The following is a 20682-nucleotide window of genomic DNA, read 5'->3' as shown; positions in this document are numbered from 1 at the left end:
AAAATATTACATTTCTGATTAGTTTTAAACAATTGAATCGATTAATATCAGTTTGTTTGAACTCTCAAGAACAATGAATAGCATTGGCTTTTCAATTGATAAGTCGATTATTCAATCGTATACAATAATCACAAGTTTTATTTTTAGTTCAAATAAACAACTATCATTGTTTTAGTATAAAAGATCCGTATCTCCGTATCTTTCTTACTCCAATTACATTTGGTTTTTAGTAAAAATGTATTACATACGAATTCGTTTGCAAACTAATCTTCTTTAAAAGAGTTTTAGTTTAAATATGTTGCATTTACAAACATATCTTTTGACTATTATGTAAGTAAATAGGGCTATGAATTTCGATTTCGATTCAGTTTAATATCAATATGTTTTGGAAAAGGGTTTGCTTTTGGTGATATCACCCCATGTACAGGGCGAGAACAAATACAAGCGATAAGATAAATTCCGACTCAAATATTTGATATTGTTGTTAACACAAGTTTTTGCCACTCGTAAGGTTCGCTACTAAAAGAGAGTGGAAGTGAGAGATCAAGAGAGAGAAAGAGAGAGAGAGAGGGAGGGAGATTTGAGAATTGGCACTTCACTCCATTTTTGAAACTCACACTCATTCTTTAGAAACGATCATTCAACTTATGTAGAACTGATATTCTACAAAATGTTTTGTCTAAGAAAATACATACATTTGACATTGATTCTTATCAAATAGTAACCATACTAAACGTTGTCTATATGTACATATATATGTATTTGTGTCTGAGTGACTGATACAAAAGTTTTCTTGTCTTGTGATTATGGCCACAGGAAATGAAAATTTGCAAACGTTGTATGGAATGTGATACTCTCCTTTAACATTTAAGCTGAGTCGAAGTTTTTATGTCTACCAAGTTGTTGGCTTTTTTTGTTTTTTGTTAAAGAGTTTTGGCCAAGTATTACTTATCAAAATGATAAGGCACAAAAAGTTCACCTCAGTTGGCTCTCAGCAACAGTGATAAGCCATGTGCGAAAGCTTTACTCTACCACTTTATCTCTCGCTCTCTCTCTCCCTCTCTTCCTCTCACTCTCCATTATTTTGGAAGAAGAGTTGGTCAGGAGAGGCTTATTATGTGTCTATGTCATAATGGCGAGTCACCTTCCACGTGTTCGAGCATCGTTTAGTAGGAAGAGAGAGTTTTCATTTTTCGCTCAGCAGAAAAGTATCTTTCGCTCACTCATGTATCTTCCACTCTGCCATGTTCGCAAATCGTTCGTTTCTCTCTCTCCTTTTCAGTCTCTCTCTCTCCATCTAGCCAGCTATAGCTTTTGCTGTGCTCACTCTCCGCACAGTGATTGAAGTTTCAGTTTATTCAGTTTTAAGCTCTTCCAGCGAACGGTCGTGTATCTCTCTTGCCTGCCTTTAGAGTGTGTGGCGGATGCGCGTTATTGCCGGTTCGAGAATAGTTGTTGTTGTTGTTGTACGTACACACAAACACACGCACACTCTCACAGTTATCCCCACCCCAAAACAAAAACCTCCGCCGCCTTAGTACGATTCGGTGATCCTCTGTGTCTTTTATAGGTAATTAAAAAAATATTCAAAAAAGAAAATATTTCAAAAAAATAAAAGTAGAAACATAAAAATATATAACTTTGTTTGTTGCTAAAGTGACAGTGCACATCTTAAAACAAAAAAAAAAAATGAATTATTATATTGCTTAAATCAAAGTCAAATTGTTCATTTTTGTGGGGTGTTTGGGTGTTCTCACACTCTCTACGAAACGTTGACATTTTGTCTAAGGTCTTCTCTGCTCTTTCACTCTCTCTCTCTCTGTCTCGCTGTCTCTGCCTGTCTTTTTGTTCTTTGGCCTTTTGGGGGAATTTTCATTTTGGCATCTTTTATTTGCCTACGGGCAGATCGTCAGAGCAGATCTTTCGAGTGTCAGACCATAAGAAATAAGATGAATAAAAAGATCGCGTGTTGAAGGACTCTCAGTGTGTGCCCAAAGAACAAAAGAAAACCACAAGAAAAAAAAAACAAGAAAAAAACGTGAACAAATTCTCAAGATCAAATACAAAAAATAAGAGAAAAAAAATTTCATAAAAACCTAAAACAAACAGTGCAAAAACTAAAAGAAAATAAAAGAAATCTAAACAACTTAACAAATAAAAATTGTTGTGTGTATTTTGTGAGTAAAACAAAACTCTTGGCTAAGATCATCGCAAAAAAGCTCAAGGCCAAAGTTATCAGATCAAGTTTTTTTCTTTCGCAAAAATCTCTGATAAGGGCAAGAATCTCTATATATATAAAGAGAGATAGACCCCTATGTATATATGTTTTCTAAGGATGACTCGACAATTGGGCTTTACCGAGTTTGGGTTTTTTTTTTCTCTCGCTTTTTTGGGCTTTTTTTGTTCGCCTTGTTAAGTGAAACAAGTTTTAATTGTAATTTAATGTTTTTTGCGGTTTTTTTTTATTTGGTGGCAAACTTGACCTTATTTCCCAAGAGTCTCTTCCAACCATTTTTATATAATTGCCAGAGAAATGAGTAAACTACCGATCATAAAAAAAAACTCAGACGAGAAAACGGTTACAATTTTAACCCCTTTTGCTTGCTGGCTGGTTGGCACTTAATATTACTTAATACAAAAAAATGGAAGAAAAAAAATAAAGAGCGATCTTTCTACAACAACACGCATTCATGTGAAATCGCGCTAACCCTAACCCTTCCCCTCTTCTTGCCTCTGACATGACTCAAACCCTATCTCTCTAACCTCCTCTAGGTAGAGGAGAAGTAGGCGAGCTTTTTTTTTTTTTGTTGTGTTCATTTCGTGCAGTTTGAAATCGTTTACGTAAATCGAAACACATTATGAACATATAGATTTGTATATATCATAGATTTTGTAATATATGTAATAGATATATAGCCACACAATTGTGGCTAATAGATTGACTGATCGGAGATGATATTCTTTCTAAAATTTCACTTTTCCTGATTGATTTTTCTTACCTGAAACAAAAAAAAAAAAAATAAAAACCCACAAATCATTACTCATCTTTCCCCAAAAAATCATTTTGTGAATCATTTTTGTTGAAAAAAAAACAGTTCATAGACATGCAACGTCATTGCCTGATGACAGATAGCTAGATCAGATATATAAATATATATTTTGGTGATTTTTTTGTTTGTTGTTTCTCTGTGGGTGGAGTTATTGCGTAAGTTTTTTGTGTGTTATTTTCTTAGTAAAGCAACTCCAACTCAATTTCAATCTCAAAACGCGACTCAACTCAACTCATCTTTCTGCCCAAAGGTGCTAATTTTCCGTACATAATTCACAGACTTGTGCGAGTGCAAAAGTTGAAAAAAAAAAATACAGAAAAAAATAACCTGAAACTAAAATAAAAAAAAATTGAAACTCTTGTTTATAGCCCATAACTTGGCGGACTTGCTTATCGCTGTTTTTTTGTGATACCCATCGAAAATCATTAAGTGGAAGGGTATATTCAATTATAACAAATGTAAGTAACAAACGCAGAAGAATTGTTTTATATTAAAGTATCTAAGAGATACTTATATCTAGTATATAAAAGTTGAATATGTGAATATTTCAGTCTTGGCTAAACACTCATTAGTTCCCCTTAGTTTTCGTTTCCCTTAATTATAGCATTTTATTGACTTGCTAACAAGTAACTCAAAGTCGTCACGATTTATATTAATTTTAATTTTTTGTTCATATTCTTCGTTACCAAGCAAAAGGCGAAGCCTTTCTTATGGGTTGACAGTTTTCTTATCGACCAAAAGTGTATTTGTGCGAAAAACGTAAGAAAAACTTATCTTTATTTATGGCAAAAATAAGTTGTATCTTATCTTAAGGATATAAAAATATATAATATGCGGAAATCAACCAAGTCAATATGCTTAGTACCATATCTAGAAATAAATATTCATTCCCGATTTGGTTATTTTGGCTGATCAACTTAAAAATGATTGCCTTTAGTCTGACGTTTCAGTTTTCGATTTGCCTGGCATTTCTCTCAGTCAGTTTTCCTCTTTCTTGGAGTGTTCTATTACGTCTCGTTTTGAATTTGAGTATTTTTTCAAGACTCGTCATCAATGTTAATGTTAATGTTAATGCGTTTGTTGTTGTTGTCTGTCGATTGCAGTCACCAAAAAAACATTCCAACTATTTGGTGCACTTCATGGTTTCATTTTTGGTTGATGTGTCAACCTTGTCCCCATTAGATAATATGGATTCCATGTTCAGACGGGGGGGATGAGCAACAAACATATTTCGATAAGGAAAAAACAAGCCACTTATCGAGGCCCAATCAAAACAGAAAGCATTGCACAAGCGAGAAAATAACATAATTCACATAGAAAAAATTTTCATTCAAATTTGGTTTTTCTATGCCTTTTTTTTTTTGGTTTTTGGGGGTGGTCTTGTGTCAACATTGAGAATCCTCTACAAAGTGCATACACATGACTCGCTTTTCGTTTTGTGTGAAGTCTAGGGCATATCTATAATTAGCAAACTGCCGAAAGCGATTAGATAAGCCATGATAAGATAAGTGTGAAAGCTTATAGTTACATAGTGTACGGAAAAGTCATATATAACTGAATAAAATGAAAAAACCAACTCATGCATTTTTGCACTGGAGAAAATTCTAAATTAAAAACTTATAAATGAAAGAAATTTTTTATAGAACTACGACATTTAAGGCTTATTTATCTAAAGAGGATCATTAGCGCTAGATGTCTTAAATCTAGCAAAACTTATAATTCTCATGAAAATTGTCAGGTGCTTTCAATCTAGTGAATCAAAATCACTCTAAGTGTAAGGCCCCTAATTCTCAAGCCCCTCTCTACTCATAACCATCTAACTTGTTTTATTCAGGTGCGGATTGATCTCTACCTCTCTCTTCATTTAGCATTCTTTATATATAAACTACATTTTAGCCAAAAATCATATAATATAAGCACATGCGTGAATTTTTATAGGTACAATGTATAATTTTTAAAGCATTTTTGTCATATATGTTAACAATAAAAACCGTAGAGATAGGAATTTATAGTACAAATCATTGCAATTACAATTATAGACTGTTCGTGTCACACTAGGCGTATGTGTGATTTAATTAATTTAGTTTCAATATCTATGATGACAAATAAGGGAAATTACAACTATCAGATAGTTGTTCATTCATTTAATATAAAAAATGTGTGATCATGACACTAAATACTCCAGGAAATAACTTATTGTGGTCGGACTTATCATCAAAGTGGTTCTGAATATGATATATGATTGTGAAGCTACAAATCAAACAATCAACGTGTTTAAATGTCTGAGATGAGAATTTAGTTATAACAAAAGAGAAATATTGTTTCTCAATTAAAAAAACATACTCAAAAATTTAACACTTGAAAGAAAGATTCGACAAGAAAACTGTCATAAAGCATTGAAATAGAGAGACATTCCCTGATAACATAAATCTGAGAAGACAGATTCTGTGCTATATCAATTATAGAACTTAAAATATCTCAAGTTTGATCATCATGACCTTTAGAACTCATCCATAAAAATAGAAGAAAAAAAAACGTATGGATAAAATGATCAAGAAAAGATCAGCTATACATATCTGTATACTTTATGGACTTTTTGGGGAATGCTTTATGCCGGGGATTTGCAAACACCTGAAAACATTTTTTTTCTTCTATGTATGTATATATATTTTTTTTAACACTCAGCAAGGGCATGATGACGCAGGTTCTTTATATTTCCCATTTCGGTTGTTTACCTTGCAGCCTCTTAAAAGTACGAGAAATAGTTTTGTTGGAAATTTATAAACAAAAAAATTGCTTTAAATTGGTTCGTTTTGCAACACATTTCTTTTTGGGTGTTAATTTTTTTTTGGCACATGTTGAACATTTGATTAGAGTCCATCAATGGATGAGGTTATTTGCATATGGTAACCATTTAATTGAGATAACTTTGGACATGAGATCGAATGATGTTGTTGACCTCGTCTGGGAATGGATTTCAGTTTCACATACGTTTTTTTTTTTTTGTATTTTTGTCATTTTGTTTATTGTGCACTATGACTAATCTCTGAGTGTGTGTGTGTGTGGGACGTGACAATATTTATTGGCACGTTCAATGCATTGGAAATCAAAAAACCAACAACAGGTTGAAAACTCATTCCAAATGGCCAACGATGACAGTTAAAACGAGGTGCTCAACGATTTATATGGGAAGTTTCACAAAACAAAAAATTATCTCAGGGCATTAAAGATAACTGATTTAGATATGGAATCGCATTTAAATGTATGTATGTATATATCCTTTCCATTAACCAATTAGTTGTGCCTCTCTAATTTGGTTAACTTTCACACTTTGTCTATGAAGGGGAAAATTGAATCCAAAAACAAAATACAACTGTCAGCTGCCAGACGTGGCTAAAGCCAAGTTCGTTTAGACAGTGGTGCAATTAAGACATTAATTATCTACAATTAAAATCAAATCAAATGCGAAAACCACTTGCAAGTGGCTCTTGCACCACAAAATGTTCAAACATTTTATATTTCGTTTATCATCTTTCTGTCTGACTTTTAGAAGGTAATCAGTCAGGCCAAAAGAAATATATATGTATATATAAAGAGCTATAAATTCAACTGTAAATTGGCATTACCAAAAGTCATACAAAATAAAATGAAGCAGCAGAAGCAGCGACATTGAAAACTAGCAAAGAAGAAAACCAGTTCAGAAAGCCAACATGAACAACAACTTGGCCAAGAGACTCTCTTGTGGGTGCCGAAAACGAAAACGATGCCGGCCGGCCGGCTACCGGCTTGGCCTCTAAAAATAAAAACCAAAGCAAAGGCAACAAGTGGTCATAACTGTCAAATGGTTAGTGGTAGCAAAGAGTATCGGCCACTTAAATGGCCATCGTTTTCATCTCTCTCTCTCTATTCGAGACTCCTGTGTGTGTGTGTGTGCGTGCTTCTTAACGTGTCAACTGCATGCGGCATGAAAAACAAAAAATCACACAAAACGGGGCCAGACCATGTGATCATCATGCAATCTTTATTTCGTTTCTTCTTATACATGCCATACCTCAAAGGAGTCCCACTCGAGTCCACTCCACTCTACCCCATTCCACCGAGGCATCGAGGGAATTGCTACCAAAACTTAACCGCAGGCTAATTTGTCCCAGTAGGAGTGTCCCAGGCCCAGGTCTGGCCTTCGACTTCTGTGTGCGCAAAATGCAATGGCTTCTCCATTGAATTGATCATGGGTTTTGGGGCACACACAAACAACACTAAACTACAAGGCATCTAAGCGAATTCTTCAGAGTGCTGGCCAGGTGCAGAATCAAATTGGAAATTCCATCTAGAGAAGATTAAATGAATGTCGAATGGATTTTAATTGATTTCTCATTGAAGTTGTTGCCTTTATATAAATTGCAATTTGCATTCACCTCGATAGCAGTTTCAGTTTGAAACTTTAAACGGAAGCAAGTGAAGTACTAATAAATAGCTAGAGAGTTAAGAGAACAAGAGAGAGATACTTTTTTTTTTGGGGAAAAGAATTGCATCATCATTTTGACCAAAAATTCAACGTTATCTTCTTTAATTAACGCCATTTGGTCTGTTTGACTTATTTGGCTTAACTATTAGTGTGTGTATCTTATATATACAGTATCTAAGAGATACGTACATATATATCTTAAGGCTATACTATATAGCACTTTAACGAATGACATTTTGCTAATTATGGTTACGTGTTCGCAACAACAACAATTATAAAGCATTGATTAAACAACTACGTTGAACAGACATCACAAGTTCAACTTAGAAGTCAGACTAAATTAACCCGTTTCTAATTAAAAACTACTTATTAATTTACTCAATGAAAGGTCTAGAAAACTAAAGCTGATCAATTAAAATGCAATTTATCAAGACTTTGCTCCAACTCAACAAAATCACAGTGATCGAGCAGAAAGATCAAAAGTTATTGCGAAATACAAAAAAAACACACAAAATGGGTTTTTCTTCTACTCATTTCCCATTTACTCGGCGACTTGTCAACTTTCATTGACAAAAGTCAGCAGAAAAAAAAGGAAAATGAAAAAAGTGCAAGCCACAGAGAGATCACTCTCTCATCTCAATGACTTTGGTTTTATTTTCTCTCACACATAATTTTTTTTTTGTCACTAAGCCAAAAATCAAACAACAAAATTTTGTGGCCCAAAGCGCTTTCTGTTGTTGTGTGGGTGTCATTTGGCGGTTTCCTAACCAGTTTCCATGCAAATCTCTAAAGAATAAATTAATAGACAAACAAATAATAAAAACATCAGTTTGGGTTCAGAAAGCAGCATGGAACACATGAGCAATGCCATCGTTTAATTAATGTAATCACTAATGCTCTTGAAAATAAGGAATACTGCTCCGTAGTTTTCCTTGATGTACAGCAAGCGTTTGACCGAGTATGGCACGATGGCATTCTGTATAAAATAAAGAAATGGCTTCCTGCTCCTTACTATCTGTTATTAAAGTCTTATCTTGGCAATAGACATTTCTATGTTCGACAACAAGGAGAAATCTCTAACCTATGTACTATAAATGCAGGAGTTCCCCAAGGAAGTGTTTTAGGCCCTGTACTTTATACATTATTTACATCTGACTTGCCTATCGCATCTAATGTCAACGTGGCTACATATGCAGATGATACGGCGATAATCGCATCAAGCAGCATTCCTAACAGGACAACAGAATACCTACAAAGAGAAATTTGCCTAATAGAAAAATGGTTACACAAATGGAAAATCAAAGTTAACTCGCAAAAGTCTGTACAAGCAACATACTCCTTAAGACGAGGAAATTGTCCAAAAGTCTTACTAAACAATTGTGAAATCCCCCAAAGAGATTCAGTTAAATATCTTGGAATTCATATTGATCGAAGGTTAACCTGGAAGGCACATATCAAAGAAAAACAGAAGCAGTTGAATATTAAAACCAAAAAAATGTACTGGCTATTAGGACAAAAGTCTCAGCTTAACATTGAAAACAAAGTAAGACTTTACAAAGCAATATTAAAGCCTGTTTGGACTTATGCGCTACAACTTTGGGGAACCGCGAGCCAATCAAATATTGAAATTATGCAACGCTATCAATCGAAAACCCTACGCACAATCGTTAACGCACCTTGGTATGTTTCCAATGCTGAAATACATAAGGACCTTAATATACCATTTGTAAAGGATGAAATAGCAGAGTTTAGTGTTAGATATATTGACAGACTGCACAACCACCCAAACTCATTAGCTCTAAGTCTACTTAATAATATAACAACAAGAAGACTAAAAAGATTACATATATTAGATCTTCCAAATAGGATTTAACTTTTGTTTTATATATGTACATATACATAAATATAAATATATATACCTATAAATATAATACACATGTATAAATACTTAAGTAGATTTAATTACTCGTCTGTACAACTTAGAGTTTATATATAATAGTTGACTCAGTGGAGCCGACTATTCCTGTTATGTTTTTATGTATCTCCAAATTTACTGATTGTCCAAGGACAGATTGTAAATAAAAAGAATTGGTAATAAAAAAAAAAAAAAAAAAAAAAATATGTACCGATAAATCTGAAACACCTTTCTCTTTTTTTTAGGTTTTTTTTTTTTGTCTGTTATATAGAGAGTATTTTTTTTTTTGTTGTTGTTAAAAATAGACCCACAATTTGCAATTGTAAATTTAATAATAAAAAGTATCGGCATTCGAAATGTTTTGTGTCTGTGTGTTTGTGCTGAAACATTCTGTCGGCGGATACTTGCTGGCTGAATGCCCAGATACATTCTGTTTCCCCTTTATCCCCCTCCCACACCACACCCCCACCTCAGCCAACACCCCGTCGCCTCTACTGATAGGCTCCATCTTTGTGTGTGTGCGTGTTTTCATTCCCCGTCTCATCGTAGGTCAAGTTCAAGTGTAAAATGTGCGTTTCATTTCAGTTTTGGTTTTGGCTCTGATAATCCAATCGCTTAGGCTTGATGCTTTTTAATCAGACAATATACACATACACACAAATGTATATACATATATTTAACCCTGTAATTTATTTATAAACATTTTTCTAGATTTTAGTTTAATTCGTTGTTTTAGTTGTTCGGTGCATTGACTTACAATTTCAATTTCCCCCCCTAATCATCGCACAGTGAAAAATATTACTGGCATTAATCAAATTTTTAAGTAATTTTGTTAATTAAAAGTGAAAAAAAAGGTGCGGCATTTAAGACTAAACTTTTTTATATCAAAATTTATGAAATACCCTTACAATGGGTATACAAAAAATTTATCAATGTCCGTCTGTGCATTCCATGGAAATTAGTTTCTTAGTTTTTAAGATATTGATGAGATTGACATGTGTTAAAATTGTGAAATTGTTAGATCTATTGTAATTTTTGTGTAAAAAAATTAGATCTGCTTTTATGAACTTGGACTTCATAGACTAAAAGTGTGAACTTAAGTACAACCTATTCTTATGACGTCATCTATGACTAATTGAGACACACAAAAAAACTGTTAAGAATATGAAAAATAAATTTAATGGTCCATAAACTTTGACATAACCGAAGTCAACATTCTTCAAGACATTTCTAATTCACACAGCTCTTCCAGATTGAAAAGGTTTAAAAACATTTGACAAAAACTAAATTTTTATTACCAAAAGACAATTCATTAAAAACAAAAAATTCATTAAAAACACATACGAAATTATTTTTTATTTTGCTGCATAGTTTGCATTAATATTTAATTTGCATTTTTGCTTACTAGTTGAAAATCCACAAAGTTGGCAAAAAATATATACAAGAATATTTAAAGTATATTGAGAATTAGGCTCATTACGTTTGGCTAGTTAGCTTTTCTTGTTCGCTTAAGTGGCAATTTATTGAATTAAGGTTGCTAGCACGCGAATCGGGTCATTAGACAACCGACCGACTGACTGACTGACTGTTTGTCTGATCGGACATATCAAAAAAATTAGAATATGCTAATTACCTGGCCCCAGCTGCTTTAAAATGACGACACACTACCTACTCGAGAAGACAATAAGTTTGCCTTGAATGAATATTGAATGGGAATCGCTCAGAGAGAGAGAGGGAGATATATATGGATGTGGAGTTGGGGATTATATCTTTGAGTCATGTATCTATCTTTATATTCATTCATTTATAGACGTCATCTACAGAGTTTGGCTTTTGCTTTTGCTTTTGCGGTCAACGCATTAGCATTCACTCTCTGCCATTGCCTTTTGGCTCTCTTTTCGCAGGTAAAACACCGAAATCACCTGATGTTTTAATTGCCTGGCGTCATCAGTTTTGTTTTTGTTTTTCGTTTTTTTTGCGTGCAAAAAGTAAAAGAGAAAGAGAAACACATATACTTACATATCTGTGTATGAAAAGCCAAAAGAAAAGCTTAAAACTGTTGAAATTCTTTAAGTATTCGAGTTCAATAAACCAAAGACTTACAGTTTTTTTTTTATTTTTGTTAACACATAATAGAGAGAGAGAGAGAGGGAGATAGCGAGAAGAGAAGGTAGAGAAACCGGGGTTTACTTTGGTCCAAGTCCGTGTTTAATGTCGATGTATGTATAATTATAATTACCTTTTTGGGGGGGTTAGCCATTATTTCCAGAAATGACCATAACCAATGGCCACATCAAAGTTTTTTGGAAGCCAATATAGTGCAATTTACCAATTTCGTCATTCATTAAAATTTTATTTATTGCCTGCAATTTACGATTACAACTAAAGTGTCGGAATATAGTTTTTAAAGACACATGTTAATGCTATGAAATAAAGTCCGATTTTTAGAGTGCTATATACAATACGTTATTTTATTGAACAATTTAAAAAACATTTAAAATCATTTACTCAACATTCGGTTTCCGGTGAGTTTCATAATTTTGCATTCATTTTTTCTTATCGTGTCTTGTGAATGGAAATCCCCAAAAACTCAAATATTATTCAATGTCAAACTGAAATCTTAGGTTATTCAAAGTTTGTGATAGAATTCATTATATACCCTTTCAATGAGTTATATTGAGAAATTTCCTTGACTAAAATCTAAATATGATAAAATTCTTTCCACAAAAACAAAAACTATAGCCATGAAAATTAATTTAACCTAGATTAAACAATTTGGACTAAAATTTTTGAAAAAAAAGTATAATTTAAAACAAAATTCTAAACCTCCTTCAAATGCATAGATATTGTTTCTCCTCCTTTCAATTTGATTTGATATATGTACTTATAGCTCATGTATATATGTGGATTTACCTATTTGGATCATCCCGAAAAATTAGCATTATATTCAATTTTCTTTTTAGTCTATCAAATCGCATAAATGAGGCAAAAGAAAAAAGAAGAAAGAAACCAATTCTATTTATAAAAATACAACACAAAAGCGCAAACCAACCAAATAATTTTATTATATGCACAATTCCCTGCTGTACAGCTTTCTTCCTCCCTTTGCCCCTCCCCACTCGGTTACCCCTAGCCCGACCCGATCGCACTCTCTAACCCAATTTAAATGTATAAATACAAAAAAAAAAAGAGAAGAGGAGATTTGCACAGATCTAAATATATATGTATCGAGGCAATTCTTTTCTTTCTTATTGCATACCCTATTGCAATAAATGGGTATATTCATTTTGATATGAGCATTAAACTTCTTAAAATATATCAATTCTAAATATGCCAAACAAATATATATAAAATAAAGTATACTTTTTTGACTGTGTTTAGATAATTGTAGTGTTTGTTTTTTAGTAACTTAAATGTCTATTTTAAATATTCTAATATGAATATTCTAAAAAAAAGTAGAGCTGAATTTAACTTTTCGATTCAAATCTTTAATTTTTAAAGAACTTTATTACTTATATTAACCCTCTAAGGCTCGTGAGTTTTTAATCGATGGTCATAAAATATAACAAACAATGAAAACTAATACTGTTTGGAAAATTTTGAAAATTTATTTAAGGAATAAACAATTTAAACTTTTCAACATTAAATAATTTCCCAAATGATTTAGAAAATGGTCAGAATTCATGATTATATTGAGTATCTCTTAAGTCTTATTGTTAGAGGCTAAATAACAAAATATCTAAGAATAATTCAAAGATAAATAATAGCATCGGTTAGAGTAAAAATACAACCTTTTCTAGCTATAAAAAGAGATTAATTGGATTTAAGAATTAAAAAAAAAAAATTTAGTATTTTCTTTGAAAAATACTAAAAATCTTAAATGGAACAAAAGACCTAATACTGAAGTACCATTGAATTATTGAAATTCATTATCTAAAAATTAGCAAATATTATACAATCTTACAGTCTTAGTTAAATAATTGTAAGATCTGTGCCAAAATGTGTTTTGTTTTTTAAAAACCAAACGAGTTTTTGTGATAAACACTTCACAATTCTTTCTAACGAAACTAACTACTTAACTAATTATAGCAACTATCAGTCTTATAGCACTAATCCATTTTATATACCAATCAACAGTCTGATCGATGACATTGGACTTATCGATCTCGTTGAAATTTATCGATCTACTTAAACATGTCAGTTTAAAGTGATCGATTGATCAAAAAGTGTCTTTTTCGGAAGGATATACAAAGTTCGGCCCAATAAAAATGCATGAAACAAAATGCTCTGTGATTTTTTTGTTGGTTCGCATTCAATTCAAAATAATAATAACGAGTTACTGTTGTCTGTTGTGGAGCAAAAAACAGAAGCTGGAACTGAAACTGAAGAGAATGTTCGGGTTCACTTATTGTCGGTTGGAGCTCTAAGTCAAGGTTGGACATTTGTCATCGTTTAAAATTTGAATTTCATCTTCTTTCTGTGAGTTGTTGTTTTTCTTTTTTAATATGTCTGGCACTGATTTCTTCCAATTTGCACAAACGGTTTGTTCTAAGTGTTTTGTGGTTTTCGGTTTCAATTTCTCTCAGTTTTTTTGCGGCATTTGTCTTGTCCACTTTTCGTGGCCCCTTCCCCTCGTCTTTGTGTAGTGGAGGAGAGGAGCTAATTTAGGCTTCCTGTTGATTGTCGTAACATCAAAGTGCACGTGCCTGTGCAGCAAATGAAGTGAAATCACGATCAAATTATGATAACAAGACTAGCTAAAATAAAGATCTCTTGATTTGGTTAGCCAATTTAAATGTAATTTCTACCCACCACCCCACCCCCATAAAACTCCTCAGCCCATCCAATCATGTTTATGAGCGAGCACCTTGTGAAAAAACGAGTGTGGAAATTAAAAATTCGAACAATTGACAGATTTTGATAAATGTGTCCAGACATTTCAGTTTTGCTTGGAGTCGGAGAAAGTCCAAGTTGAAGTTGCTGCAATTTGTCAATAGACCAGCCCATTTGAAGAAGACATTTGCCAAGTTGTTTAACCAAAATGGCAACATAAATGACACAATTTGTATGCTGTAGAAAAGCCATAACCACTTTTCACATGTCACAATTTGCAGTTAACACAAAATGCCACTGACCTTGAAGACCCTTGACGAAGTTGCAACTTTGCTTTGTCGTTTTCAGTTTCAGTTTGGGTTTTTTTTTGCTTTTTTTTCTTCCTTTTGCTTTTGCATATGTGTGACGCCTCATTTCCAGTTGGCATTTTCTGCCTGACAGCCCTGAACCGCCCTTACCCATTGCCACTGTCTGCCTGAGTTTTGCCGAATGCGCCTCAATTTCATTTCCAATTATTTGCCCACCAATGGCGGAGGCAACAGCAGCTGGATCGTGCCCTTGCATACAGATTTTTTAGTTACTCAAATTGGTCTGGCATGGCGCTGAGCTCATTTAAATATACATATATAACCAAATTTATTTGTATCAACAACCCCTCTGGAAGAAGAAAAATATTGTTAAACTGTTCTATTTATGCTCAAATGAACTGGAAGAGCAACCATGAAATGGGAAACAAAAATTGCAACCAAAATATTCCCCGAAACAATTTGTTACTTATTGAATTGATAGAATTTTATTTATTTATATAATAGAAAAAAATTTTAGATGGCAGATGGCATATTTAGGGCATTTATACTAAATATTAAGTATTTGTTTATTTTACATAGAGTCACGATAAGAAAATGTGGGTCAAATTATGTAATAGATTTGTGTTGATGACGCTTCGATTTACTAGATTCTTAATGATGTTTTTATTCTCAATTATTATTACTGCTAATTAATAATTAAAGTATTATGTATTTATCTGCTTAACGCACACTTTTATTAACAAATTCTAAAAACTTATATAATTAAAGATCTCTAAAAATATCAATTAAATATAAAGTATATAAATGTAAATGAATTTAAATGTGAGATTATGCAAAGTTTATGTGTTTTGCAATCCATTAAAGAAAGTTTTAACCACTTAAATTCGATTTTCATAGTGATAATATTGCCTTATACTCAGTCTTAATATCAATGATCTAAACAATTTTGAAATACATGATAGAGAGAGGAATGTTTAGATCATTGATATTACGACTAAGTATAAGAGGATACAGATAAGAGACTTTGGCATTAAGTATTTAGTTGTTATTTTAAGGGAGGATATAGATTAGAGACTTTAGCATTAAGAATTTAAATGTTTTTTAAACGGTGCTCGTCAAATTTGTCAAATGTAAGCTTCGAATGTTAATAGAACTTTATCATATATCCATCCAAATAAGAGATAGATCAAAATGTTAATTTCGGGGTTGAATTTTGACATTTTAAGGGAGCTTTCAATTTGAACATTTTGAAGAAATTTAAGAGATAAAAGAGATAAATCCTTCCTAGAGTACGAAATTTTACTAATCCAAAAACTAAAAGATAGATAATAAGAACAAAATTATGCCTATAAAATAAGTTTTGAGGAGCAATCACAAAGTGTTATCAACATAATACAACTACGGAAGATACTTAGAAAGTTTTTAAGAATCATATAAATTAACAAATTAACCAGTTCTTCTAGTTAATGTGATAGGTTTTTTTTGACTCTGTTAATGCTCTTTTAAGATATACAAAATATTAAAGTAATTATTATTATTTCATACCCTTAAGAAACAATAAAGTTATGACATGAAAAAGTTCAGCATTTTATTGTAAATCTTAAGAAAATATTCCCAAGAAGTTAAAGCACTTGGAAAGGGTATTCGAGCTTCGTCTGACCAAAGCTATATGATTTTTTGTTTGTTTACAATTTCTTTGAATTATTTTATTATGTTTTGATTACTTTTGTGTGTTTCGATCAATTTTCAAATGATTCATTAAACAATTTCAATTCCAAGTACATATACCCTTAATAGATTCTATGCAGGTTCAGGTGAAATGATGCAAATTTATGATAATGAAAACTTGAAAAGAAATGACAATTGTTTTCATTTACGAAGCTAAGTTCCAAAGATTTTCATTTCATTAAGTTTCATTATGTTTCTAGACTCACAAATATTAACTAATTACATTTTGCAACATATTTTTTAATTGCATTTTTCATTTTATTCATTTTAAAATCAATTTTAAATTGTTTTTAATAATTTTGCCATATTCTTAAATCTTTTAAAATAAATGAGGCAATTTTTATGACAATTTACGAAGGGGTTAAAGGGGTGCTCTGTGGCTATGCCTTTAATCTGCCCTAGCCAAGTGATGATAGTGTGTGTGTGTCTCAATGTGTGTGCATCTGTGTGTATTTGTGTGTGTTTGTGCCAATTTATTACTTGAGTAAAAACGCAAAGTGATTGACGGCTGCCTCGTGGATGCAATTTAAGTGCAACTGGCGCTCAATCCAACTGATAAGCCGCCTTCTGCCTTTTGCCTTGTGAATGATGAGAGTTGTGCGGCTTTGATCGCAGTAGAAATAAAACCAAAACTATATTTAGTATGTATGTAGACATAATCAAGATATACGAGTCTACACGTCTAGATTGTAATCCTAATCATCATCAGACAGTATCATCATCAGTGCACAGACAATGGCAACCGAATAAAACCTGGTAAAGTGCTATGAAATGGTTGTCTGTCTAGAGCTCTCTGTTAGATCAATCTGTAAATGAGTCGCACTTGAATTATTCATAAGAAATGGAAATTCAAATCAAGAAAACTGATTGCCTGTTGTTGCTGTTGTTGTTGTTGTTTAGGGGAAATTGCCAGATCTTTCCACTTTTAAAACTTTCTAGAGTCGTCACACTCAACCGACGGATGTTTCAGGTGTGTCAGGTGCCAAATGCTGATGTCACAGTGCGCAATTCTTTATCAGTGCAAAACTAAACAACAAATTGAGGTGTATGAAAGAAATATTAATTAGCCTTTGTCCAGATAATGTCAATATCTGTAAATTAACAAGCTGATCGATAAGCAAATCCAACAAATCGATATCACAATATTTTGGAAAAGTGACGCAATCAATGACGAAGATGTTGGCCATTGAGTCGACTAGGGTTTTCGTAGAATAAGATAAGGAAGTCTTCGAAAGAGCTTTCAGTTAACATTTTGGGGTGTTGTCGCTAGGTTTGCTTTTGCTAGCCATAAAAAATAAGTCTCTCCCATTAATTTTATTATTCATTTTTTTTCTTTTTCCTTCTTACAGATAAGACGCTCACGGGACAAAGTACGCACGGAAGGAAGGAAAGGAACGGCGACGACTCACTGCCAACAGAGAGAAAGAGAGAGTACACAAATCGTTCGTCCAAGATGCAATTATCCGTGGCTTTGGTGGCTCTGCTGCTAGTTCAACTAGCTATAGCCACTCCCACACCATCACAAGGAGCTGCTGCCGAGGTTGACTGCCCCGAGGATTGCACTTGCTCCCTGGCCCAGCATACACACAAACCTTTGCTGCATTTGAAATGCTCTAGCACAAAGGGACTGAAAACGTATGAGCGGATAGAGGGATCTAAGATACCCATACATTCCATTGATTTGTCCTATACGCGTCTGATCCGAGTGGGTCACATATTGGACGTATTGCCGAACATCACTTCAGTGGATTTGTCGCACAATGAACTCCATGAGATGGGCCATTTGAGTAAACGCATCAAGAAGCTAAACCTGAAGCATAATCGTCTTACCTCGGCCTCATTGTCGCGCTTGCCTCCTCTATTGCAAGTGCTGAACTTGCAACATAATGACATCACACATTTACCCGAAGAGTTGACCCATCTGAGGCATCTGAAGCAATTGGAGCTCAGTCACAATGCCATCAATTGCTCCTGCAAGACATTGAGCGTCCGTAATTGGCTGCAAGAGCAAAATGTCTTCATGGAACATCCCGTAGTTTGCACTTATCCCCTGGAGGCTAGAGGCAAGTCTTGGTTGCAATTGAAACGGGAGGACATTTGCCTGGCCGAGCATCAGCATCAGGAGAATTGGTATGAGGAGAGCGACAATGAACTGATGATGGGTGATCAGCCCTTGGCCGTTTCCACAGAGCACGACGAAGAGGAGGAACTGGGCAAAGATTTCCTACCCATTGACAAGAGCAAGGTAACAAAGTCAGCCAAAAAAGTGGCCAGATCGCCAGCCAATGAGCCAGATGTCGAGGGCTCTGGTGATTTGAGTGAGACGAATATGGAATTGATTGCCCAAGAGGTGCCACAACCACCAGCAGAAGAGCAAACAACTCAGGCACCAGTCAGCAATGTGGAGCACATTGTCCACGATGAACCGTCATCTGCCGAGGATGAAGACGATGATGCTGATGGCTCTGGCTCCGGAGGTGGCATTTTGCATATACCAATTGTACCCTTTGTTCCCTTTGTTGAGGGTGAAGACTTTGATCCTGCAGCAACTGACAAAAAATCCGACGACAACAACGACGACGACGACAAATACGATCGGACACCCATTGAGGCACCATCGCCAAGTGAATTCGATGAGAAGAGCATTGGCATCTATGCGGGTTCAGACGGGCATCAGGATCAGGCCAAGCCGGTCAACGAAGATGTCATTGTTCCAGTGGTTGAAACCAAATTGGACACAAGTGTGGTTACCGATGGCCCTCTGGATGATGACAGCAAGGAATCTGAGGACATTCTGGCTGCCAAAATGGGCAAACATGATGACAGCAATGCCATCTATTATCTGCTCAGTGTCATTGCCCTGATTGTGGTGGGTCTCATTCTCTTTGTGGCCATCAAGCGATGCAAATACAACAGCAATGCGGCCGCCCGCGATGCCGAGGCTCAACGTCAGACCGAATTGCTTGACATGGACAAGAAGCAATTGGGCAAACCTTTGCAAAAGAATGGCCAGGAGCGTTCTCCTCTGATTGGAGAGAAGACCAAACTGGATGAGGCGCAGATAGTCAATGGCAACGGCACCAAGAAACCCTACGACAACAATGAAGTCAAGGATGCGGCCAGCCAACAGCAACCCCTGCTTAATGGCAACGGTTCGCCGGCCAATGGCAAGGATGTGCCCACCATCAATGAGCCAAATGCTCCGGCTGTCCATGAATATTATCCGATTACACCGCGTTATCCCACACCACAGTCACCGAGAGCCTCCAAATATGCTCAGCAACAAGCCGGAGCTGAACCCAATAACAATGATGTGGAAACCGATGGCAATGCCACATATCCACTGCCATCGTCACCCAAATCGGGACGCTATTCGCCCGTTTACTCGCCCGAGACGGGACGTGTTAAGATTAAGCTAACAGAGACACCAAGGCCCAAGACTCCCATGTTGGTCACACGCAGCAAATCGAATGCCGGCGATATAATCACAACTCCTGTCACACAGCCAGCCGTAGTCAATGGCCATTGAATGTGTCCACCCAACTCCATAAACCACCGCCACCCAACCCCCAAACCACTGAGCTGAGGGTGGTGGGTGCAAAACGGCAAAATGGCAAAACTATTCGTTTTTAAGGCTTCCCCCCATCCGCCCCCTACTCCCAGCCCACTTAGCGATTACGCTAAGGTAAACTAGAGCCAAGATTTAATTTTAGCTCGACCAACAACAACAACAACAACACCAATAAGAGAATGTAAGAGGACCCTTTCCGTAACCCTCTCTCCCTCTCCACCCTCCAAAAAAACAAAACAAAAAAAAAGTAGTGTGTCTAGGCTCTAAGTAAATTAATTAATAATTAAGCATAACTCTAGTTTAATACCAAAGTTAAAGCATATATTTTATATAAATGTAAATTTATTCCTCTTCCTTCTCCCCCCATCTCTCTACCCAAGCCCCCCTTCTTCTTCTTTTTTGTTTTTATTGCCTGCCTCTGCATCTCTGCATGTGATGACCACAGAATCATACTTACTATAAACTTATGTACTTTTTGAAATAAAAAAAAACAATATTTGTACTATCTACTATATTATGTAAATTACTTAAGCTGCATCCTGCATTCAATTGTGAAATGAAATTATGTGAAAACAACAACAACAGCATCAACAAAACAAAACCTGATGAGTTAATTCGAAAATTATGTGAGCGACTTTTCAATACAAAAATAAATACGAGAAAAAAACTATAAACATAAATGTTGAATATCCATTTCTTGGTTTAATTTTATGGGATTTGGAGAAGGTGAGTTTTAAATGAGAGCTCAAGCAACGAGACGGAACTTTAAAAGGTGATCAAATTTGATTCTTTTAATCCAGAGGACATATTAG

The 20682-nt window shown here is 34.6% G+C and overlaps 1 protein-coding gene across 2 annotated transcripts; it reads left to right on the top strand.

The window, feature by feature from the left end:
- Positions 1-1377: 1377 nt before the first annotated feature.
- On the top strand, positions 1378-20550 carry LOC6638288 (protein windpipe). 2 transcript variants are annotated; one of them, XM_002061241.4, is made up of 3 exons: positions 1378-1570; positions 3419-3508; positions 17649-20550. In XM_002061241.4, exon 3 carries the CDS (start codon positions 17753-17755, stop codon positions 19826-19828), a length of 2076 nt encoding a protein of 691 aa, XP_002061277.1. In that variant the 5' UTR covers positions 1378-1570; positions 3419-3508; positions 17649-17752; the 3' UTR covers positions 19829-20550. The 2 variants fall into 2 exon arrangements, with proteins under 2 accessions (XP_002061277.1, XP_015034734.1); XM_015179248.3 differs by lacking the exon at positions 3419-3508.
- The last annotated feature ends 132 nt before the right edge of the window (positions 20551-20682 follow it).

Source organism: Drosophila willistoni (genome assembly GCF_018902025.1).
Source record: "Drosophila willistoni isolate 14030-0811.24 chromosome 2L unlocalized genomic scaffold, UCI_dwil_1.1 Seg139, whole genome shotgun sequence".
NCBI lineage: Eukaryota > Metazoa > Arthropoda > Insecta > Diptera > Drosophilidae > Drosophila > Drosophila willistoni.
This window is presented reverse-complemented; position numbering and strand designations above follow the sequence as displayed.

What these genes read in the sequence shown, in the direction of transcription:
- LOC6638288 (XM_015179248.3), top strand. Translation starts at nt 17,753, where the DNA reads ATGCAATTATCCGTGGCTTTGGTGGCTCTGCTGCTAGTTCAACTAGCT.